At 55.7% G+C, this 15740-nt stretch overlaps 8 protein-coding genes across 8 annotated transcripts; 5 read left to right on the forward strand and 3 right to left on the reverse strand.

The window, feature by feature from the left end:
* Positions 1-157: 157 nt before the first annotated feature.
* On the reverse strand, positions 158-1580 carry IWZ02DRAFT_72480 (uncharacterized protein). The gene has a single exon (XM_066771123.1). It carries the CDS (start codon positions 1303-1305, stop codon positions 451-453), a length of 855 nt encoding a protein of 284 aa, XP_066619758.1. The 5' UTR covers positions 1306-1580; the 3' UTR covers positions 158-450.
* Positions 1515-2645, forward strand: IWZ02DRAFT_493445 (uncharacterized protein; the record flags this gene model as incomplete). Its single annotated transcript, XM_066769933.1, has 1 exon — positions 1515-2645. The coding sequence occupies one exon, from the start codon at positions 1515-1517 to the stop codon at positions 2643-2645; it is 1131 nt and encodes a 376-aa protein (XP_066619759.1).
* A 2389-nt stretch (positions 2646-5034) lies between these two features.
* Positions 5035-5400, forward strand: IWZ02DRAFT_383857 (uncharacterized protein; the record flags this gene model as incomplete). Its single annotated transcript, XM_066765300.1, has 1 exon — positions 5035-5400. A coding segment is annotated over one exon (366 nt), but the record flags the coding sequence as incomplete, so codon positions are not given.
* A 2003-nt stretch (positions 5401-7403) lies between these two features.
* IWZ02DRAFT_383432 (uncharacterized protein) lies at positions 7404-8640 on the forward strand (the record flags this gene model as incomplete). Its single annotated transcript, XM_066765275.1, has 6 exons — positions 7404-7550; positions 7598-7702; positions 7753-7943; positions 7993-8109; positions 8162-8317; positions 8376-8640. The coding sequence occupies 6 exons, from the start codon at positions 7404-7406 to the stop codon at positions 8638-8640; spliced, it is 981 nt and encodes a 326-aa protein (XP_066619761.1).
* On the forward strand, positions 8603-9759 carry IWZ02DRAFT_72747 (uncharacterized protein). The gene has a single exon (XM_066771125.1). It carries the CDS (start codon positions 8821-8823, stop codon positions 9403-9405), a length of 585 nt encoding a protein of 194 aa, XP_066619762.1. The 5' UTR covers positions 8603-8820; the 3' UTR covers positions 9406-9759.
* Positions 9651-10832, forward strand: IWZ02DRAFT_436018 (uncharacterized protein; the record flags this gene model as incomplete). Its single annotated transcript, XM_066766494.1, has 4 exons — positions 9651-9733; positions 9787-10252; positions 10286-10480; positions 10533-10832. 4 exons carry the CDS (start codon positions 9651-9653, stop codon positions 10830-10832), a joined length of 1044 nt encoding a protein of 347 aa, XP_066619763.1.
* Positions 10833-13309: 2477 nt separating this feature from the next.
* IWZ02DRAFT_436019 (uncharacterized protein) lies at positions 13310-14137 on the reverse strand (the record flags this gene model as incomplete). The annotated part of the gene is made up of 1 exon (XM_066766495.1): positions 13310-14137. One exon carries the CDS (start codon positions 14135-14137, stop codon positions 13310-13312), a length of 828 nt encoding a protein of 275 aa, XP_066619764.1.
* A 428-nt stretch (positions 14138-14565) lies between these two features.
* IWZ02DRAFT_507974 (uncharacterized protein) lies at positions 14566-15649 on the reverse strand (the record flags this gene model as incomplete). Its single annotated transcript, XM_066770432.1, has 5 exons — positions 15464-15649; positions 15348-15402; positions 15089-15194; positions 14734-15036; positions 14566-14657 (listed from the first exon to the last, which is right to left on the reverse strand). The coding sequence occupies exons 1-5, from the start codon at positions 15472-15474 to the stop codon at positions 14566-14568; spliced, it is 567 nt and encodes a 188-aa protein (XP_066619765.1). The 5' UTR covers positions 15475-15649.
* Between the last annotated feature and the right edge of the window lie 91 nt (positions 15650-15740).

A 15740-nucleotide genomic window follows, 5' to 3' on the forward strand; every position in this document is an offset into this window, starting at 1 on the left:
CACCAGAACAAGGATAGCACAACATGACCCGCGGCCTGTCCATTCCCCAAGGTCAAGTTCAATCTTTCGCTCTCAAATTCCTACGATCCCTCATCGAACATATCTTGCCAAGGAATGGCCGACATGTCCCATTGCCGACGCCGATCATTTTATCCTTCAACGCCAATCCGAGTCTGCATCCCACAGACATGCAGATAGGCGGAACCATGACCTTGAACATCGCTAAGCTATTGCGAGCACAACATTCGATCAGAAGACCAATTTTCCGGCCATTCCCACTGGCTGTAGATTAGACGCAACGTATTGGGCGGACTTGAATACCTTTTTGGCACAACACACTTGATGCAATCCAAGAGATGTGACAACGTCAAGGAGGAAATCATGCAGTCTTTTGACTTTGAAGATCCTATTTTCATCGGTGTCTGTGTTCACGGCCCAGCGACTGGTGGGCTATCCAGGGCCCTGCATCTGCAAGAGACGTCCGAAACGCAACTGACCACGCCGCATTGCAGCCCGCACGATGCGAAACACGTTGACGATCATGTCGAACCACCTGACGGGCAAGCCACGAATAGCTCGGCGTGTTAAGGGCCCACAGGGCGCTTGCGGAAGTCCGCACAGTGGACAGAACAAGCCCCGGCGGCATGCTTGGCTCCGGTGTAAGCTTTTGGCTAGACGCACAAGATGCGCTCGGCATCTGCTCACCCAGGGCGCGGTGACGCCATGAAAGAGACGATCTACAGATCGCCGTCGAATGGTGGCACGGACGGGGAGTTCTCCACTTGGCCACAAATTCCTCAGGGCGATCGTGGGACTGCACGCGCGGACGGTTTGGCCAAAGCGCTCTCTCTCTGTGGGGTATGAACTGCAGCGCACTGGATTGATTTGGATCGCTGGAAAGATTCCGCGTCCGCGGCAGGGCCATGACACGAAAATCAGGCAGAATAGACATCGTCGACGGTGGAGCAAAAGGTTAAGCGCCTTTGTGGTTTGTAGGGCACATGCGATTGGCTGGCGTGCTACGTGGTTGCAGGGTTTGCTGACGTTTGGCCGGCGCGTAGGCGCATCCAACTCGCCCAACGGCAACACCACCCCATTCCAACCTCGACCTTGTCGGCCCATATCCCAATCGCGCGCGCGCAATTGCAGGCAAGGCTGTGCCTCAGCACGAGTCGAGTTCGTGCCGATGCTTCTCGTGTTTCCAGGACCAGTCTGGCTCCGGCCAAAGTAAAACTCGGCCTCGTCCTGTGCGCTGCTTTCTTTTGTACTCCAATGTCTGCGCTGGCTAGGCTGCGCTACATACATATTCCTATCTGCATCTAGTGCACAGCTTGTGTAGCCTGTCTGCCTGCCCGGTCAGCCTTGCCAAAGTGCTTGTCTTCACTCCAGCCTTTCCTTCTTCTCCGTCGTCGTCCTTTTGAAACATCAAAAAGAGCCGTTTTGCCAATACTCTACCATTCTACAACCATTCGTTTCTTCCCGTCCAATCGATCTTGTCAGACCAAAGTTCCAACATGGCTGCGTCGTCGAATCGCGGCATGACGCCAAATCAGCAGCATCCACACCACCGCCACAACCAGCACCCCCAACTCCGCCTGCCCCTCTCCCATCACGGGCTCCCGCGCGCGCCAACATCGCCATCGAGCAGCTTCTCCTCGCGCTCCAACCGCTACGAAGCCCTCAGCAAGGACCCGCACAGCACAGCCTCATCGACGACCTCCACGCCCACCCTCATCCCCCACGCCGGCCCCAAACACCAACACAACCCCTCCTCCATCGCCCCATCATCATCGGCGTCTACCAGGACCAACACAACGACGACAGATGCCTCGCAGCGCGCCGCCTCCTTCTTCCGCTACTCACGCACTGGCGACGCCCCGCCCTCGCCGCCCGTGACGCCGTTCTCGCCGTCGGCCTTTCCCAGTGAGGCCAGCACGCCCATGGTCCTATCGCCCGCGCTGCCGACGGCTACATCCGACGACAGCGCCAGCCAGTGCTGCGCACACTGTCGGCATTGCGGTAAGTCTGCGTCGGACGCGGTGGAGTCACAGCTGCTGCCGCGCAGTCGCAGCGTCGAGGATGTGCCCAGCCCCGTGCGCCGCCATGCTAGCACGCGCAGCCTCAAGTACGGTGGCGCTGCTGCGTCGTCGTCGGCGGAAGTGCCGTTCGTGGGTGCGTCGGGGACGGGGAGGGAAGGCAAGAGGCAGGAGCGGTCGCGGTCGCGTGAGGGGAGCAGGGGGGCGGACAGGGGGAGGGGTACCGGCAGGGGGCAAGACGGACCAAGCGCGAGCGAGAAGAGGCCTGGCACAACAGGCATCAGCGTCAGAGCCGACGAGCAGCAGAGACAGGAGCAGGATCTCACTGTGGCAGCAACCGTGTTACCGCCGCCATCGTCCTCGTCCCAGACTATCCCCCCGCCGTCGTCTTCATCATCTTTCTCCCGCATGGGCAAGCGGATCAAAGCCGCGCTGGGAGGACCGAAAAAGAGCGCGGCCACTGCTACCGCCGCCGCCGCCCCCGTCCGTTTGCAGAGTGCGGGGGCGGACGCGGCGGCGGAGAGGAAAATGGCGAGGAGGCGTGAGAAGGAGAGGGATGTCCTTGAGGAGGTAGAAGAGGTGGGCGGCGTGCATTGGACGGAGATGTGACGATGTTGGGTACTATCAAGGCGGCATTTTCTTGCAGTGGCAAGATTAGACGAGTTGATGAGCGAGAGTATGGAGGGAAGGATCGACAAGTGAATGTCAGTTGGAGGAGTGGTTGTAAGAGGCCCGGTGGTGGTTTCTTGGTCGCCATTGGGGATGCGAACGGAGCGACGGTGTCATACGTCGAGCAGTTGGAAGACTGCGTGTTGGGTGGGAAAAGCCACGACGCCCTTCTCGTCTCATTTTCCTCATTTCTTTTCAGCGACCTGCCTAAATGGCGTTTTACGCGCGGGCGGCGTCTCTGTCTCTGTCTCTCCATCTGTCTCGATCTGCGTCTCCATCAAATTGTCCCTTTCCAATCACTCTCGTCTACTCTTCTCTTCCAGGCAGGACGGCATTTCCTCATCTCCTACTGGGCGGCAGCGTTCCTCCCATTCATCCCTCCATCACTTGATTTCGTCTCAACAGATCAAAGCTTCATAGATAATTCTCGGGGGCAACGCGGATACAACACAGACTCAATACTCCCTGCTCCCGTCTGCTGTCTCTTTCCTTCCCATCTGTCTGGATCAGTGAAATAGTACCCCACACAAATCAAAGCACGAGGAGCCGGGAAACATTTTCTTCGGCGTACAGGGTTCGCCGCAGTGTGAGTTCCTTCCGTTTCTGCAACGTGGCCGCGAGTCCTGACCAGAGCCGTACCAATATCATCCTCTAAACCCCAACTCTCCACGACATGTTGGCTTCGGATTGCGCACTTCGTCGCGGCGTGGTTGGCGTGTATGTTAAGGGCTTGTTCACCGAATGACAGCGGTGGGCCTGCCTTTTAGTCGCACTTGTCCCGCTGAAGCGCAGCTTGGTGTTGAAGAGGAAGACGGACGGTTGAGTTTCAGATGAAATGTAGACGGGTGCATTGTATTCATTCGCACGTTTCCTGTTCCTCTATTTACCATCTACCTACATTCCTATGTAGAACTAAAAGATGGTGCCGCTCAGCCCTGGAGTTTCTATTCATCTGCTCTTTCCCCCGTATTGTATTGGGGGTTGATGGCGTGTGTGTGTGTGTGTGTGGAAGTAAATACAAGACAAAAGCCCCTACCTATGGCGCTGCTTTTTGCTCGCTTTCTTCCTTTCCTTGCTTTGCGCGTTCGACGGCTTTTCGTAGAAGCGATGGGATGAGAATACCATACAGGACGTTGATTTTTTGGTTTTGTAGCGCATCACATCACGTCTTACTATTCTCACACCATTAATACAGTTTAGGCGATGTGTTGTGGATGACACCGATGCAAGACGGTGTAGCCGCCGTAGGCGTGTCTAGCTTGCGCAAACATTACCATGCACCCCATGACGCATGACATGATTGATCAGGAGTAGACCAACAGACTCTCAAAAGAATATGCTCTATCCAAAGCGTAGACGTGAGAGGCACAGCTACTGATCCAATATATTGACTGCATGCCTTACACCAATGCATACAAAAGCTAATTGACGACTAGCCCTTATCCATAACTTCCACAGCCAAACCCGCTAATGCCGCATATCTAGCCTCGACACAGTGCCACGTCCGTGTGCTGCTCTCCCTACCTATGCACTGCAACGACATGATTCACGCGTGCCCTGGCAGCTGGACGGGCGGAGCGCACGTGTACATCCCGTCTCCTTGCCGCCGATCGCTCAGCTCTGCGGCTCCGCTGATGCGCAGGCACTCGTGTCGACTCCATTTCAATCGAGAAATGGCATCTCTTCCACAATCACAGGCTATGCGTGGAGAAAAGGGGTGGAAAGGGGGTAGTAGTGGTGGTGGTGGACAGGGGAGCGTCGAGGGGTTGTGAGCTCTAAGCTTCTTTGACGCAACCTAATAACACAATAGCTGTGTAGGTAGCGTTAGGTAAGGTACGGTAGGTTAACCCCACGGCGTGAACCCAGTCCATCCCGTCAGGACCGATCGCGAGGGCGAGGCGCCACACGTCATAGACTGTGTGCGCATCTCGACCTACCTGTAGCCATCAAAGTGCTTCTTCAACACAACATCTCCATTAGCTATAGAATCAACGCTGTTGTGACGGCATTATTCGACGAACAATCAGAGCACGCAAATGCCAACCGTCCCCTTCCTGCGCTTCCTCCTAACCAGCGTCTTCGTCCTTCTCGCCACGAGCGCAATCGGCGCGCACGCTTCAGCAGACGGGCACCAGCAGCACGACTACGCCGCGCAGCAGGTGCTGCCAAACACGCACGAGCAGAACCAGAACCACGACATGGCCAGCGGCAAAATGGCGGCGGCGTCGTCGGCACAGCAGAGTCGTCTGAACGGTACTGTACCACCACCACCACCTTCCACTCCCTCTTTCTTAACCCACCAACTCTGATCTCACACACGCTCAACACAGTCCTCAAAACGCCGCTGACCCTCCACTCCCTCAACCCCCGCACCGGCTTCCTCCGCAACGGCTACTGCGCCGCGCCACCGGGGGACTTCGGAAACCACAGCGTGGCAGGCGTCGTGACGGACGAGTTTCTCGACTTCACCGCGTCGCGCGGCAACGACCTGCGCGTCATCCCCGGCATGCGCGCCGGCTGCAAGTGGTGCCTGTGCGCCAGTCGCTGGCTCGAGGCGTATCGCGAGAGGGAGCGGTTGGGGGATAGGGTTGTGCCGCGGGTCGTGTTGGAGGCGACGAGCGAGAAGGCGCTTGAGACGGTGAAATTGGAGGAGCTGAGGCAGTTTGCTGTTGAGGGGGGGAAGGGGGAGGCGTAGGGGGGTGGAGGTGTGGTGGGAGTCGGAGATGGGCGTGCGGCGGGTTTGTCGGTTTGGTGAGGGTGGTATGGTGTTTTTGAGGTGTTTTGATAGTGGTTGATTGTCTCGTTCTTGTCTACTGGAGCAGATCAGTGTCATGGTGCGCGGCTCCTGCTGTTTGATGATGTTGAGGTTGTACTCAAATCAGCTACTCATTATACAAAAATTACGGCTCCAAACCCGCCTCACTGGCACGAGAAGGGATGTTCTCATCTGGCTTCCACTGGTCGGCGATACCGTGCACTTACTCCTAAGTCGCAACACACACTTCGATGTCCAAAGTTGACTTGTTGAACTAGGGCTCTGATGCAGAGGTGTCGAAGCAAAGCAAGGCGAGAACATGCTGAGCCAGGGCGGAGTTTCTTGTCTCGTGCACCGAAGTCTGAAGCTTTCAAACTCCTCTTTACTTGCCCATGCTTTCGAGTTTGACGAGCATGATGCCACCTGCTACGTCTGCGCTCTGTTGAAAGTCAATCTCGGCGACTTAGGCCTGTTGACGCTGGATACATCACGCTCACCCCCCCGAGAGCTCGTGGAGTTCCTATGTTCTCAGTCGAGTTCCCCCTAAACCACACACAATTTGGACCATTCGACTTGTAGGCACAGCTGCGGTTGCAAGATATCGTCACCACCTGCTGCGCGTTAGTCGCATGCAGCAACGCGTCACCAGGTCCCCAGCAGAGACCACTGCCGCTGCAACAGTGCCATCTCACAAGAGCCCAGACCCAACCCGCCAGCCCAGGCACCACGCACGCATGCCCGTACACAGACAGGGCCACCAGCACCAAAGTGCCGCGTCGTCGCCGATCTGATCGACGCGGGCCTCACGTTTCGGCACAGGGCAAACCCCAGTCTGGCACTCCAAGCCAAGTGGCAGGTTCCCTGCCGGAAAGCCCCTGCCCAGGCGGTCGGAAGGACCGGCTTGGAAAGGGACGATCGAGCAGCACCGAATGCTGGGGCTTGCTGAGGATTCTCGGGCGCTGTGATTGGCGGCGGCTCGAAAATGAATGGAGGGCTTGGCGATAGTGGGACGCTTGTCGTCGTGGGACGCTATCGTGATTGGCGTAGATGGGAAAATTATTGTGGGCGGCTCGAACGGGATATGGCCGGCACAGAGCTTGCGGGCTGGTCTGTGGTGGTGGTGGTGGTGATAGATGCGGGAGTTGCTTCCCCAACAAGTCAAGTCGCGTTGTAGAAGAGTCTCTTGAGGGGCAGTGCACACTGTAAACTGGGAACTCGTCGTCCAAATTTTTCAGCTTTGGAACTCGCCGAAGCTGATGTAGAAAACTACCTAGTCCGCATCGTTAGATAAGCTTCTCGCTTGGTATGTTAGCTTGGCAGCTGCATCCTCAAAGACACTGTGCTGATGAGACGGGCGGTGGGGTGTTTGCTTGATTGACAAATGTCCTGTCTACCAACACCAATATGATGATCAGCGGGTTCGAGAGGAAAATGCCTGCTCTTGTCGGCAAAACCGAAACCAAATCCCGACTGCCGGGTACATGGCCTGTCCGTCTCCCGTCTTGCCAGCATCAAGGTCTGAGATGCGTCGAGACAAGGCTGACGGCGTCGATGATTCTGCTTCTTTCTGGTGCAAGATCTCGTCTTAGCGGGCGCAATACCAGCTTGGTCGATGTGTGATGAAGCAGGAGCGCGGTGAATTGTATTGTAAGTGTTTGGCGCGAGCTGACAGTGGTCTGAATTTGGTCTGCCGTGCGCTCATGACCATGCGCGGGTGGTGGTCCACGATGTTTGCTGCATGGTGTTTCGAAGATATTTCCTGGCACTTGCGCTACGTCACGCCAATCTCCTTGCCCAGATCCAGCGTGTAAACACGGCTTTGGCGTCAACCCTCCCCACCAAGCACCGTTGTCGTATCTCCACTTCAATACGCAGCTCTTGCTCAATGCGCCGAACGTTTATCTTGTCCGCTTTTGCGACTTCTCGACAGGCACTCCAGCGGGATGATTGTCCGGGATAATGCGCACCAGCTAGTCATCATCGCCCTCGTCCAAGGAATCCCCGCTCTTATACTGTTTGGTCTTCGAGTGTTGGTTAGGACGACAAGAGCGTCATGGGGATCCGACGATTGGGCAATGGTCGCTGCAGTGGTTTGTCTCAAGCTTTAGAGACCGAGGAACGCCTGTTAATGTTGCAGGGGCCATTCTCGGTGCAGACGGCAGGCGTCATGTTGGCCGCGAGATTCGGAATCGGAGTTCTCGACGAGCATATGAATCCAGATGAAGTCCCCAAAGCTCTCATGGTATGAACCTTTTAAACAGTTTGGCTACTGCGTTGACTGACATGTGACAGTGGTTCTTTTGGAGCCAAGTCTTGTTTCTCATTGCCGTCATGTTCATCAAAATCAGCATCGCTCTGCAACTCAGTCGCATTGCAATAGCGAGAAGAAAGTACATCATTGCGATTCGAATTTGCATGGCCATTGTCGTGGTGTCGTTGCTGGGGACCAATGCTTTCGTGCTCGCCAGATGTCGTCCTATGAAGTGAGTTGTAGTTTGCAAGAAAAAGGACAATGAGCTAACGTGGCAGCAGGGCGCATTGGACACCGAGCCTCGTGCACACGAAATGCGGTTCACAGCTTCACTTGACCATTGTGAGCTATGTCCAGGCAGTGATCAACATTGCGAGCGACTTGTTTTGCGCTCTCCTGTAAGTGAAACGCGCAACTATCATCATGGGCGTGGCTGACCTGACGAGATAGACCAATGCCGCTTCTCTGGAATGTGAGGATGAATCAAAAGACAAAGATGTCGGTGATCGTGTTACTCGGGATGGGCATTTTTGCCAGTGCGTCGGCCATGGTGCGGCTCAAGTACAACAGGAATTACATGTACGATGGACCGAATCGACTCTGTAAGTGGCGGACGTTGTTGTCGGAGAGAGAGATGGCGCTGCTGACAAGGGAGGACAGACAGGCTGGCTGACATTGCAACGTGGGCTTACTCGGAGACGGGCATGGGCATGATCATAGGGTGCAGCGCGTGTCTGCGGCCTCTTCTCCCGGCACTGAGGTCGGACCAGACGCACGACACATACCGGCTGGAGAGCAGCAAGCCCCCACACGGCGGCGTTATGGCTGCGCGCGACGACGACGGCGAGAGCGACAGCGAGATGGAGACGACGGGCGGTACGTCAGTAAAGGGGCGCGAGGGCATGACATGGAGCTGGTCGGCCGTGTGATGGATAGTAGGGTAGGGTGCAAGTACATGACAGCGGACGGGGGTGCAATGGTAAAAGGGCGTTGGCAGGCTGTACTGTGCCATAGCGACGTCGCATGGGATGGATGGGGTCGATGGCGTGCAGATTGAAGATTGATGGAATATCTAATGTTGTCGTCGCAAGGCTCGAATTCTGTGCTTCATGTTGCATGCATCTGTCTGTCTCTCATACGGCGCGGCGCCCACTGCTTGGCCCTGGGCCTGCCACCACACTGTGTGTGCTGTGCACTGGTACCACACCACCCTGCGCCTCTGTCGGCTGCTTGTGCTTGTGCTTGTGCCTGTGCCTGTGCCTGTGCCTTTGATTCCTCTTCCTCCTCTCCCCAATAATCCGTCATCCTCTTCTGTTCCTCTCCGTCCTACCTACACCATTCAGCACAGCGCCTCTCGCATTTTTCACCCACTCGAAACGATCGTTACCCCTCTCCAATATCATCGACTTGCTGCATCTTTCCCTGTCGCCCGCTGCGCTAGTGTGCTGGTCCTCCTAGCCCGCTACCTCGCATCCCAAATCCACCCTCTCGCTCCCTCTCGCCGCGATCCCTTGCTTTTCGAAACAATCGTTGAGCTTCTGCGCCACGTCCCCGGCCTTGTCCACCTCCTGCACCCTGGCCCGAGTGTTCCGCGATCCATCATCCCGCCTGTCGTCACCTTCTTTCTCCCTGTGTCGCGCAACGTCGGCTCTGCACATCAACGCCGAGTTGACGCTGCACCTGAGTCTGCCTGACCCGCCGTTCGAGCAGCAGAGCCTGTCTCGAAACCTAGCCGCCGCCCTCCCTTACCCACCCCTTCCGTGCCGCCCGAGGCGGTTTCATCGCCAAAATTTACCATCACGGCTCTCGTTCTTCCCTCCTCGGAGGACAAAGCATCGACCGGCTATACCAGCCTCCCACCATACAATCGCTTCCCGGGGGTTACAGAGATCGCGAAGGCCTGTCGTCCAGCCCTGGCTTCCCAAGGGGCGCGAGCAGGATGTATAGGCCAAATACCACCTGGACCTGGGCGTTTCTGCTCACCTCGCTCTTGCAAGCCATCGTCGCTCTGGCCCTCGAAGCGTACGTCGTGCCCTTGCGCCCCGACGACTGCCCTCGTCGCTGACCTCGTCCAGGTACATTTTCGCCCGATTCCAGCTATCGCTGAAGAAAAATGCCAACATTCTGCCCCAATCTCGAACGATCCCCACCTACCTGTCCGTCTTTATGTTCGGATACATCTACCAAATGGTACTCGTCTACGACGCGCTGCGCCTGAAGAACACAATTCAAGTCATCGGTCTCTGCATCTACAACCTCGGCATCTTGGTTTACGCGTCCATCCAAATCGACCAAATCAACGACGCCGTCATGGTCTTGCAGGAAAATGGCTTGATCTTGATAGAGTTCTGGGGAGAAATCAAGCCCTTCCTCATCGTTGAGCCCTGCCTCATGGCGTTTGGCACCGTTCTCATGTCCTTTGTCGCCTGGAAGCTCTACGACGAATTTGCATGGACAATCTACAAGCACATTTCGGCTGACCTGCGGCTGAAGCGCAGATATCTGACCTATCAGGCAAGGCTACAACACATGTCTCATGCGGTTGTCAACTTTGGGGCTGACGTTGGATTCTAGATTTACATCGCCATGCTCAAATTCGACTTCTTCTTCTTCCTCGGCTTTACCGTGCAATTCCTCGTCGTCGTCGGAAATACAACCGACGCTGAATTCTACCTCACCATTGCGGCTGTTCCCATCACGATTCTGCTACTGGTACTGGCCGCTTATTGGACGCGAAAAGAGAACATCATTGGAATGATTGCCATTATCGTGCGTCGCCCAAGGAACTGCGACCCAACCCCAACGCTGACACTTTCGGCAGGTGATTTACTTTGCCGCTCTTGCCTACTTTTTGTTCAAGCTCGTCCGCATGTATGGCTCCGACAAGAGCCGTGTCAACGACTACCTTCCAGCGCGTCGTTCGCTCACTACCTTTGCCGTCATCACCATTGCCCTGCTGCTCGTTACAATTGTCGTTGCCTGCCAGTGCACGCACAATTTCAACAAGGGCCTCAAGCCACACCTTGCGCGCAGAAAGGTCCCGGACCTCGACGAACAAAAGTATACGACCGAAATGCCCGCGATAGCTGGACCGGTGCCGAGCAGAATGACGATTGATTGATGCGTCTCGCGCGCAGACGTGGTCCAACGGATGACTCTTCAGCACCGACGCGACGATGTGGTTTTCCTTTCTTGGTCTTCCGGTAGGTGGTTGATTTGAGGTCAGGGCGTTCTGGAGTAAAATGGCGAAAAAGAGGCAACTCGAACCAGGCCAATCCCGGCCCTTGCTGGACTTGAGAACAAGAGACCATGACGGCAACTAATCACAATCCCATGTGCGGGATACGAAGGGCGGGATGGAAGGTCTGCAGGAGGAACCGGGCTTTCATTTTCTGTGGGAGGACACCAAGTGGTGCTTCTTTCCTTGAACTCGGGCTTGCTCTGATGTCGCCATGCATTGGGCATGGGTGACTCGACCGCCTTGGCCTTGAGCAAGGTCCAGGTTGTCCACTTTCTGTGTGTATTACCTTCGCACAGCTACGCGCTCTCCTTGCCCCCATACTTCTTTTGTTTTTTCTTGTTTTTTTTTTTTTATATTCGCTGCTAGTTTGGCACCTTGAGTCGTCCGCTCTTGGGGTCTTTTTTTTTTTTTTTTCCCCTTTTTCTTTTGCCTGTTGCATCTGGCGAAATTCAAGTAGCTTCCAGTTCCCATACCCACGACCAGCAAGCCTCCCCACCTTTTGACAATTGCATTCACGCCGTCTGTTTTGAATATTTTCGCCTTTTCTCCCATGTTCTATTCTAGGGTTTTGAAGATGTAAATTGCATATAAATCACTTTGTGTTCCTCATCATCAATCTGCGCGTCACACGATCAGCCTCGAATCTTGTCAGTGTTTCTGCATTGTGCAGCATGCAACCCTTCATCATCCCCCACCCCCCCCCCAAAAAAAAAAAAAAAAAAGACGGACAACAACCGTTACGGCGCCCGCGAGAATGAGATCCGAGTGCGCGAGGCCCGCGGACAGCGACTAGCGAGCAAGCTGACATTGGATGACAACTGACAAGGCCGCCGCGGATAACGGGATGATGAGATCGCCACGTTTTGTGCAGCCCACACAGACCAGCAGTAGCAGCTTACCGGCCCGTGGGCCCCACGCAAAACCTTTCGTCCAGACTCAAGCTAGGTAGACGGGCAGGCAGGCAGGCAGGCAGCAGTGAAGGCGCTGCTCTCCATCAAGCAAAAAGTTCCCAACAAACGGGCGTGAAACTGCAGCCGTCTTGTCGGAGTTTGGCCGTCACATGCCTCAGCAACTAACCGATAGGTTGCGAGAGTGTAAGACGGATGGCTTTAGGACGGACCCTCTTTTTTTCGCATCAAAACTGACTGACTGACTGGCTGCCTGGTACTTTTCGTTCAAGCATCTTCTTTCCTCTTTCCCCCCCCTCTCTCTCTCTCTCTCTCTCTCTCCCACCCTCTCTATACTCGCTCCTTATCCTCCTCATTCTCCTCCTCCGCCTCATCCCCAACCTTCGCCTTCCCCTGCCTTGCCTACCCTCGCAATCCTTCATCCTCTACATACTCACCCACCCTTAGCCCTACGCACAGCACTGTCCGTCCATCCGTCCGTTCGTCGCAGATCGTCGCGCGCGGCGGCCGCCGCCCAGCCCGAGCGCGCCCGTGCCAAGAGCGCTGCGCCGTTGCCGCGCCGCCAGTCGTCATTCGCGCGCTGCTGGGCGCAATGTGAGGGGTACGAGTGTGTACGAGGATGAGGGATGAGAGGGTGAGGGTAAAGGGAGGGCGGTGAGGTGGTGAGGTGGTGAGGTGGTGAGAGAGGTGTGTTTGGGGTGTTTCTTGTGGAGGCGATGGCGTTGATGGTGTGGTGTCAATGGTGACGAAGGAGTTGCCTTGACTCATGCTGATTTGAGGCTTAGAAGATACGCGCGTATGTGTGTGTGTGTGTGTGTGTGTGTGTACATGTGTGTAGGTTTGCATGAATAAACATCTCGATCCAATTCGTCGGCCCCTTGCGCTTTGGTTCCTACATGCGTACTTCATCGCTGCTACAGTATCTACCTACGCACATACCTCTACAGCCTCAATGCATCTCAAAATATAGACACTAGACACCTCCTCTACACACAACCAAGCCCCTGTTTACATGCTTGGAGTAACAGGGCGAGTCGCCCTGTCCCCATCCATCCACCCACCCCTCGTATCCCCACCCCCCCCTTGGCACCTCGCCCAGCTCCGCGGCACGGCGCGGCGCGGCGCGGCATACATGGCGATGTAAGCATGTGTGGTCCGCCACGCACCCACGTGTCCAATCCACATAGACAGACTGGACAGACAAACTAAGCGATGGGGACGGTCACGGGGGAGGAGCGAGCCACGAGACGAGACGAGACGAGAGAGGCTGGCGGAGGATTGGCTGGCTGGCTGGCTGGCTGGCTGGCTGGATGCGGGTTATGTGGCCGGCCTGATGCGTTTGTGCGCGCGTGCGTTTATTTGCTTTGTTTGATGTATGTAGGCGCGTGGGGTGTCGGGGATGTGGCTGTGGCTGAGGCTGTGAGGCTTCGAAATGTACATAGGTTCGGATTATGCAGCAGCAGCAGCAGCAGCAGCAGCAGCAGGCAGAGGGACGGTAGGGTAGGTATGCGGTCTGGTTGTGACAGGGAGGGAGGGTGTCTTTTCGGTCTGTCTATCATCTAAATACATGCATGTCGTTCTAAGTGATGCAATATGCTCTGAATCTAGGAAAGAAAATCCCATGACTGCGGTCACTGAGCCACGTAGCCACGCAGCCCGGTCCATTCTACAGGCGAAGGGGGGAAGGAAATAATGGCAAGCAGAAAAGAGATCGAGAGAAGGGTGTGCATGAGGCTCCGCACAAGCCCCTGTTTGATCTGCCTCTCCTCCTTCGGCGTGTCCGAGTCCAAATTGAGCGAGCATAAACAGAGTCGAGGGATCTCTCCGGATCCGCGCTCGCACTTGCGTACCGGCATGCCGAAAGCGAACGCCGGAACTGACCCTGGTCATCCGATCAATCCAAGCGCGATGGGTGCCCCAGCAACGTGTTAGGTCCACGACATCCAGGGGAAAGGCCAAGGCAAGGCAGCCCTTTACGCTCAACGCCCTCAGCACGGCAGCCGATTGACCGGTGAAGACTGATGTAGAAATGAAAGAGAGAGAGAAAAAGGAAATAGGAGAGTAGGAAAAGAAGCCGAAAATCATTACCATTGCATCATCAATCCTTGGATGCAGCGCCGACAACCCCAGAGCCAAAGATAGATCCCATGACGACAAAGGAAAAGAAAACCGTTGATCCGCGAACCCGGCGCCCGGTAAAACGTCCGTTGGCCACGGGTATAGGTCCAGGACGGCGGGTGCCGTTTGGTCCGTAGCGAGGTGTTGACCCGGTGCCATGGGTTCGTCGAGTCATCGCTTATCCGAAACGCGCCCTACTGCAGTAATGCAGCAAGGACAAGAGGCCGGTAAGCAGGGGCAACTTTCCGGCTCGCTTGCTGCGTGACCGGCAAGGAGTGAGTGCTTCAGGCAGTTTTTTGGTCATGATGCATCTTTTTTTAGGTCCTGTACTTTTTTGCATAAGGATCTTGGTCCTTTTGAGATTTTTTTTCCCCCCCCCGTTATCGACGTCCAGTTTGGATGACGTAGCTTCTCCAAATTTTTTATTGTCCCCAGAAACCAAGGAACCAGGCTGCAAGGAGCAACCGATGAGCTGTGCAGCACTGGATCAAGTGGTATGACGATTTTCGTCGCTGTGCCGCGGGGTTTTCTGCCGCCAATAAGTCATTCGGAAGCTCTGGTGAATATCAAGAGATACGGTTTATTCGTTAGTGCTTCTCTGCTGCCAAGGAACCAGCCTCGACTCCATCAGCGGCAGTGCTGCCCTGGCTATTCAGCCAAGAGAGGTAGCAGTTCCAACCTGAATATTAGAGTCAGCGGGATCCCTTCTCCTGCCCCAGAGACTCAGCAAGATTTTCTGGCCATGGATGACGTACCCAACGAGACAATGTTGACCACCAAGACACGATGCTCGAGAGGGACCAGCGTGAAGTTGCCCATCTGCACAAACGGCCAGACCATCCAGTTCTTGATCAACGCAGGCTTATAGGCTGCCTCAAGCTTCTTGCGCGGGTCGGTGCCTTCGAGGATGGACATGCTCGAGAGGAAGACAAACATGCTGGTGGGCGCAAAGAGGAGCTGGTCAGCAGCAACGCGGGTGACGGTTGTTGCAGCTGGGCTAGACAGCTGTACGCGTGAGAGGAGCTTGAACCAGGTCGTGGCCGCAGGACCAAAGACGGCTGCAAATATGTCAGCTTGTGTCCCCATTGACCGAAAATGGGGGAAACTCACCTCCACCGTATGCAGCCATGCGCGCAGTGCGGGCTAGCTCGTGGTTCTTGAAGCCGCGCCTCTCTACGGCTTGCTGAGCCAAGACATCACCAGTGCCAAACAGCACCTGGAATGGGCCGTCGAGTGTCAGTGGTGAATTCCATGGTTATGACGTAATGTGTGTCGAGGAGCGCGGACGACGACGTCGAGGTTGGAAAGGAGGACGCAAACGCGTAGGTTGACGACGAGTGGCTTATTGAAGGATAGAGGTGAAGCATACCGCGGTGGTGACGCTCTGGGTGAGGAGCGGGCGCTTAGCCAGCATGGATTGGTACCTGTCACCGACGTCAACCATCAGCTCGCCGAGCTTTGGAGCTCTTTTTCAGGGCGACTCACCAGCGCAGCATTGTCGACGAATTGGTTTCTGATAAAGGATTGGGGTGATGTGAGTGGGAAGTCGAGCCGACAGTTGGTGAATGAGGCTGGTGGCAAGTGCTGAAGGGTTTTTGAATTGTTATCTCGAGGCGGTCACTCTGCCCGAATCACTTGCCTGCCTGGTGTTGCGCACGAACCAAGGGGTCCGCGGTGCGATGCCGGGCCGATCTCACAATCGGAAGGATCTGCGCGGGAAGGTACCCGCCGACTTACTAAGTAACATTATGTCCAATCACCT

This window comes from Phyllosticta citriasiana, assembly GCF_038021145.1.
Source record: "Phyllosticta citriasiana strain CBS 120426 chromosome Unknown IWZ02scaffold_13, whole genome shotgun sequence".
Lineage (NCBI taxonomy): Eukaryota > Fungi > Ascomycota > Dothideomycetes > Botryosphaeriales > Phyllostictaceae > Phyllosticta > Phyllosticta citriasiana.

What these genes read in the sequence shown, in the direction of transcription:
- IWZ02DRAFT_72480 (XM_066771123.1), bottom strand. Translation starts at nt 1,305, where the DNA reads ATGTATGTAGCGCAGCCTAGCCAGCGCAGACATTGGAGTACAAAAGAA.
- IWZ02DRAFT_72747 (XM_066771125.1), top strand. Translation starts at nt 8,821, where the DNA reads ATGTTGCATGCATCTGTCTGTCTCTCATACGGCGCGGCGCCCACTGCT.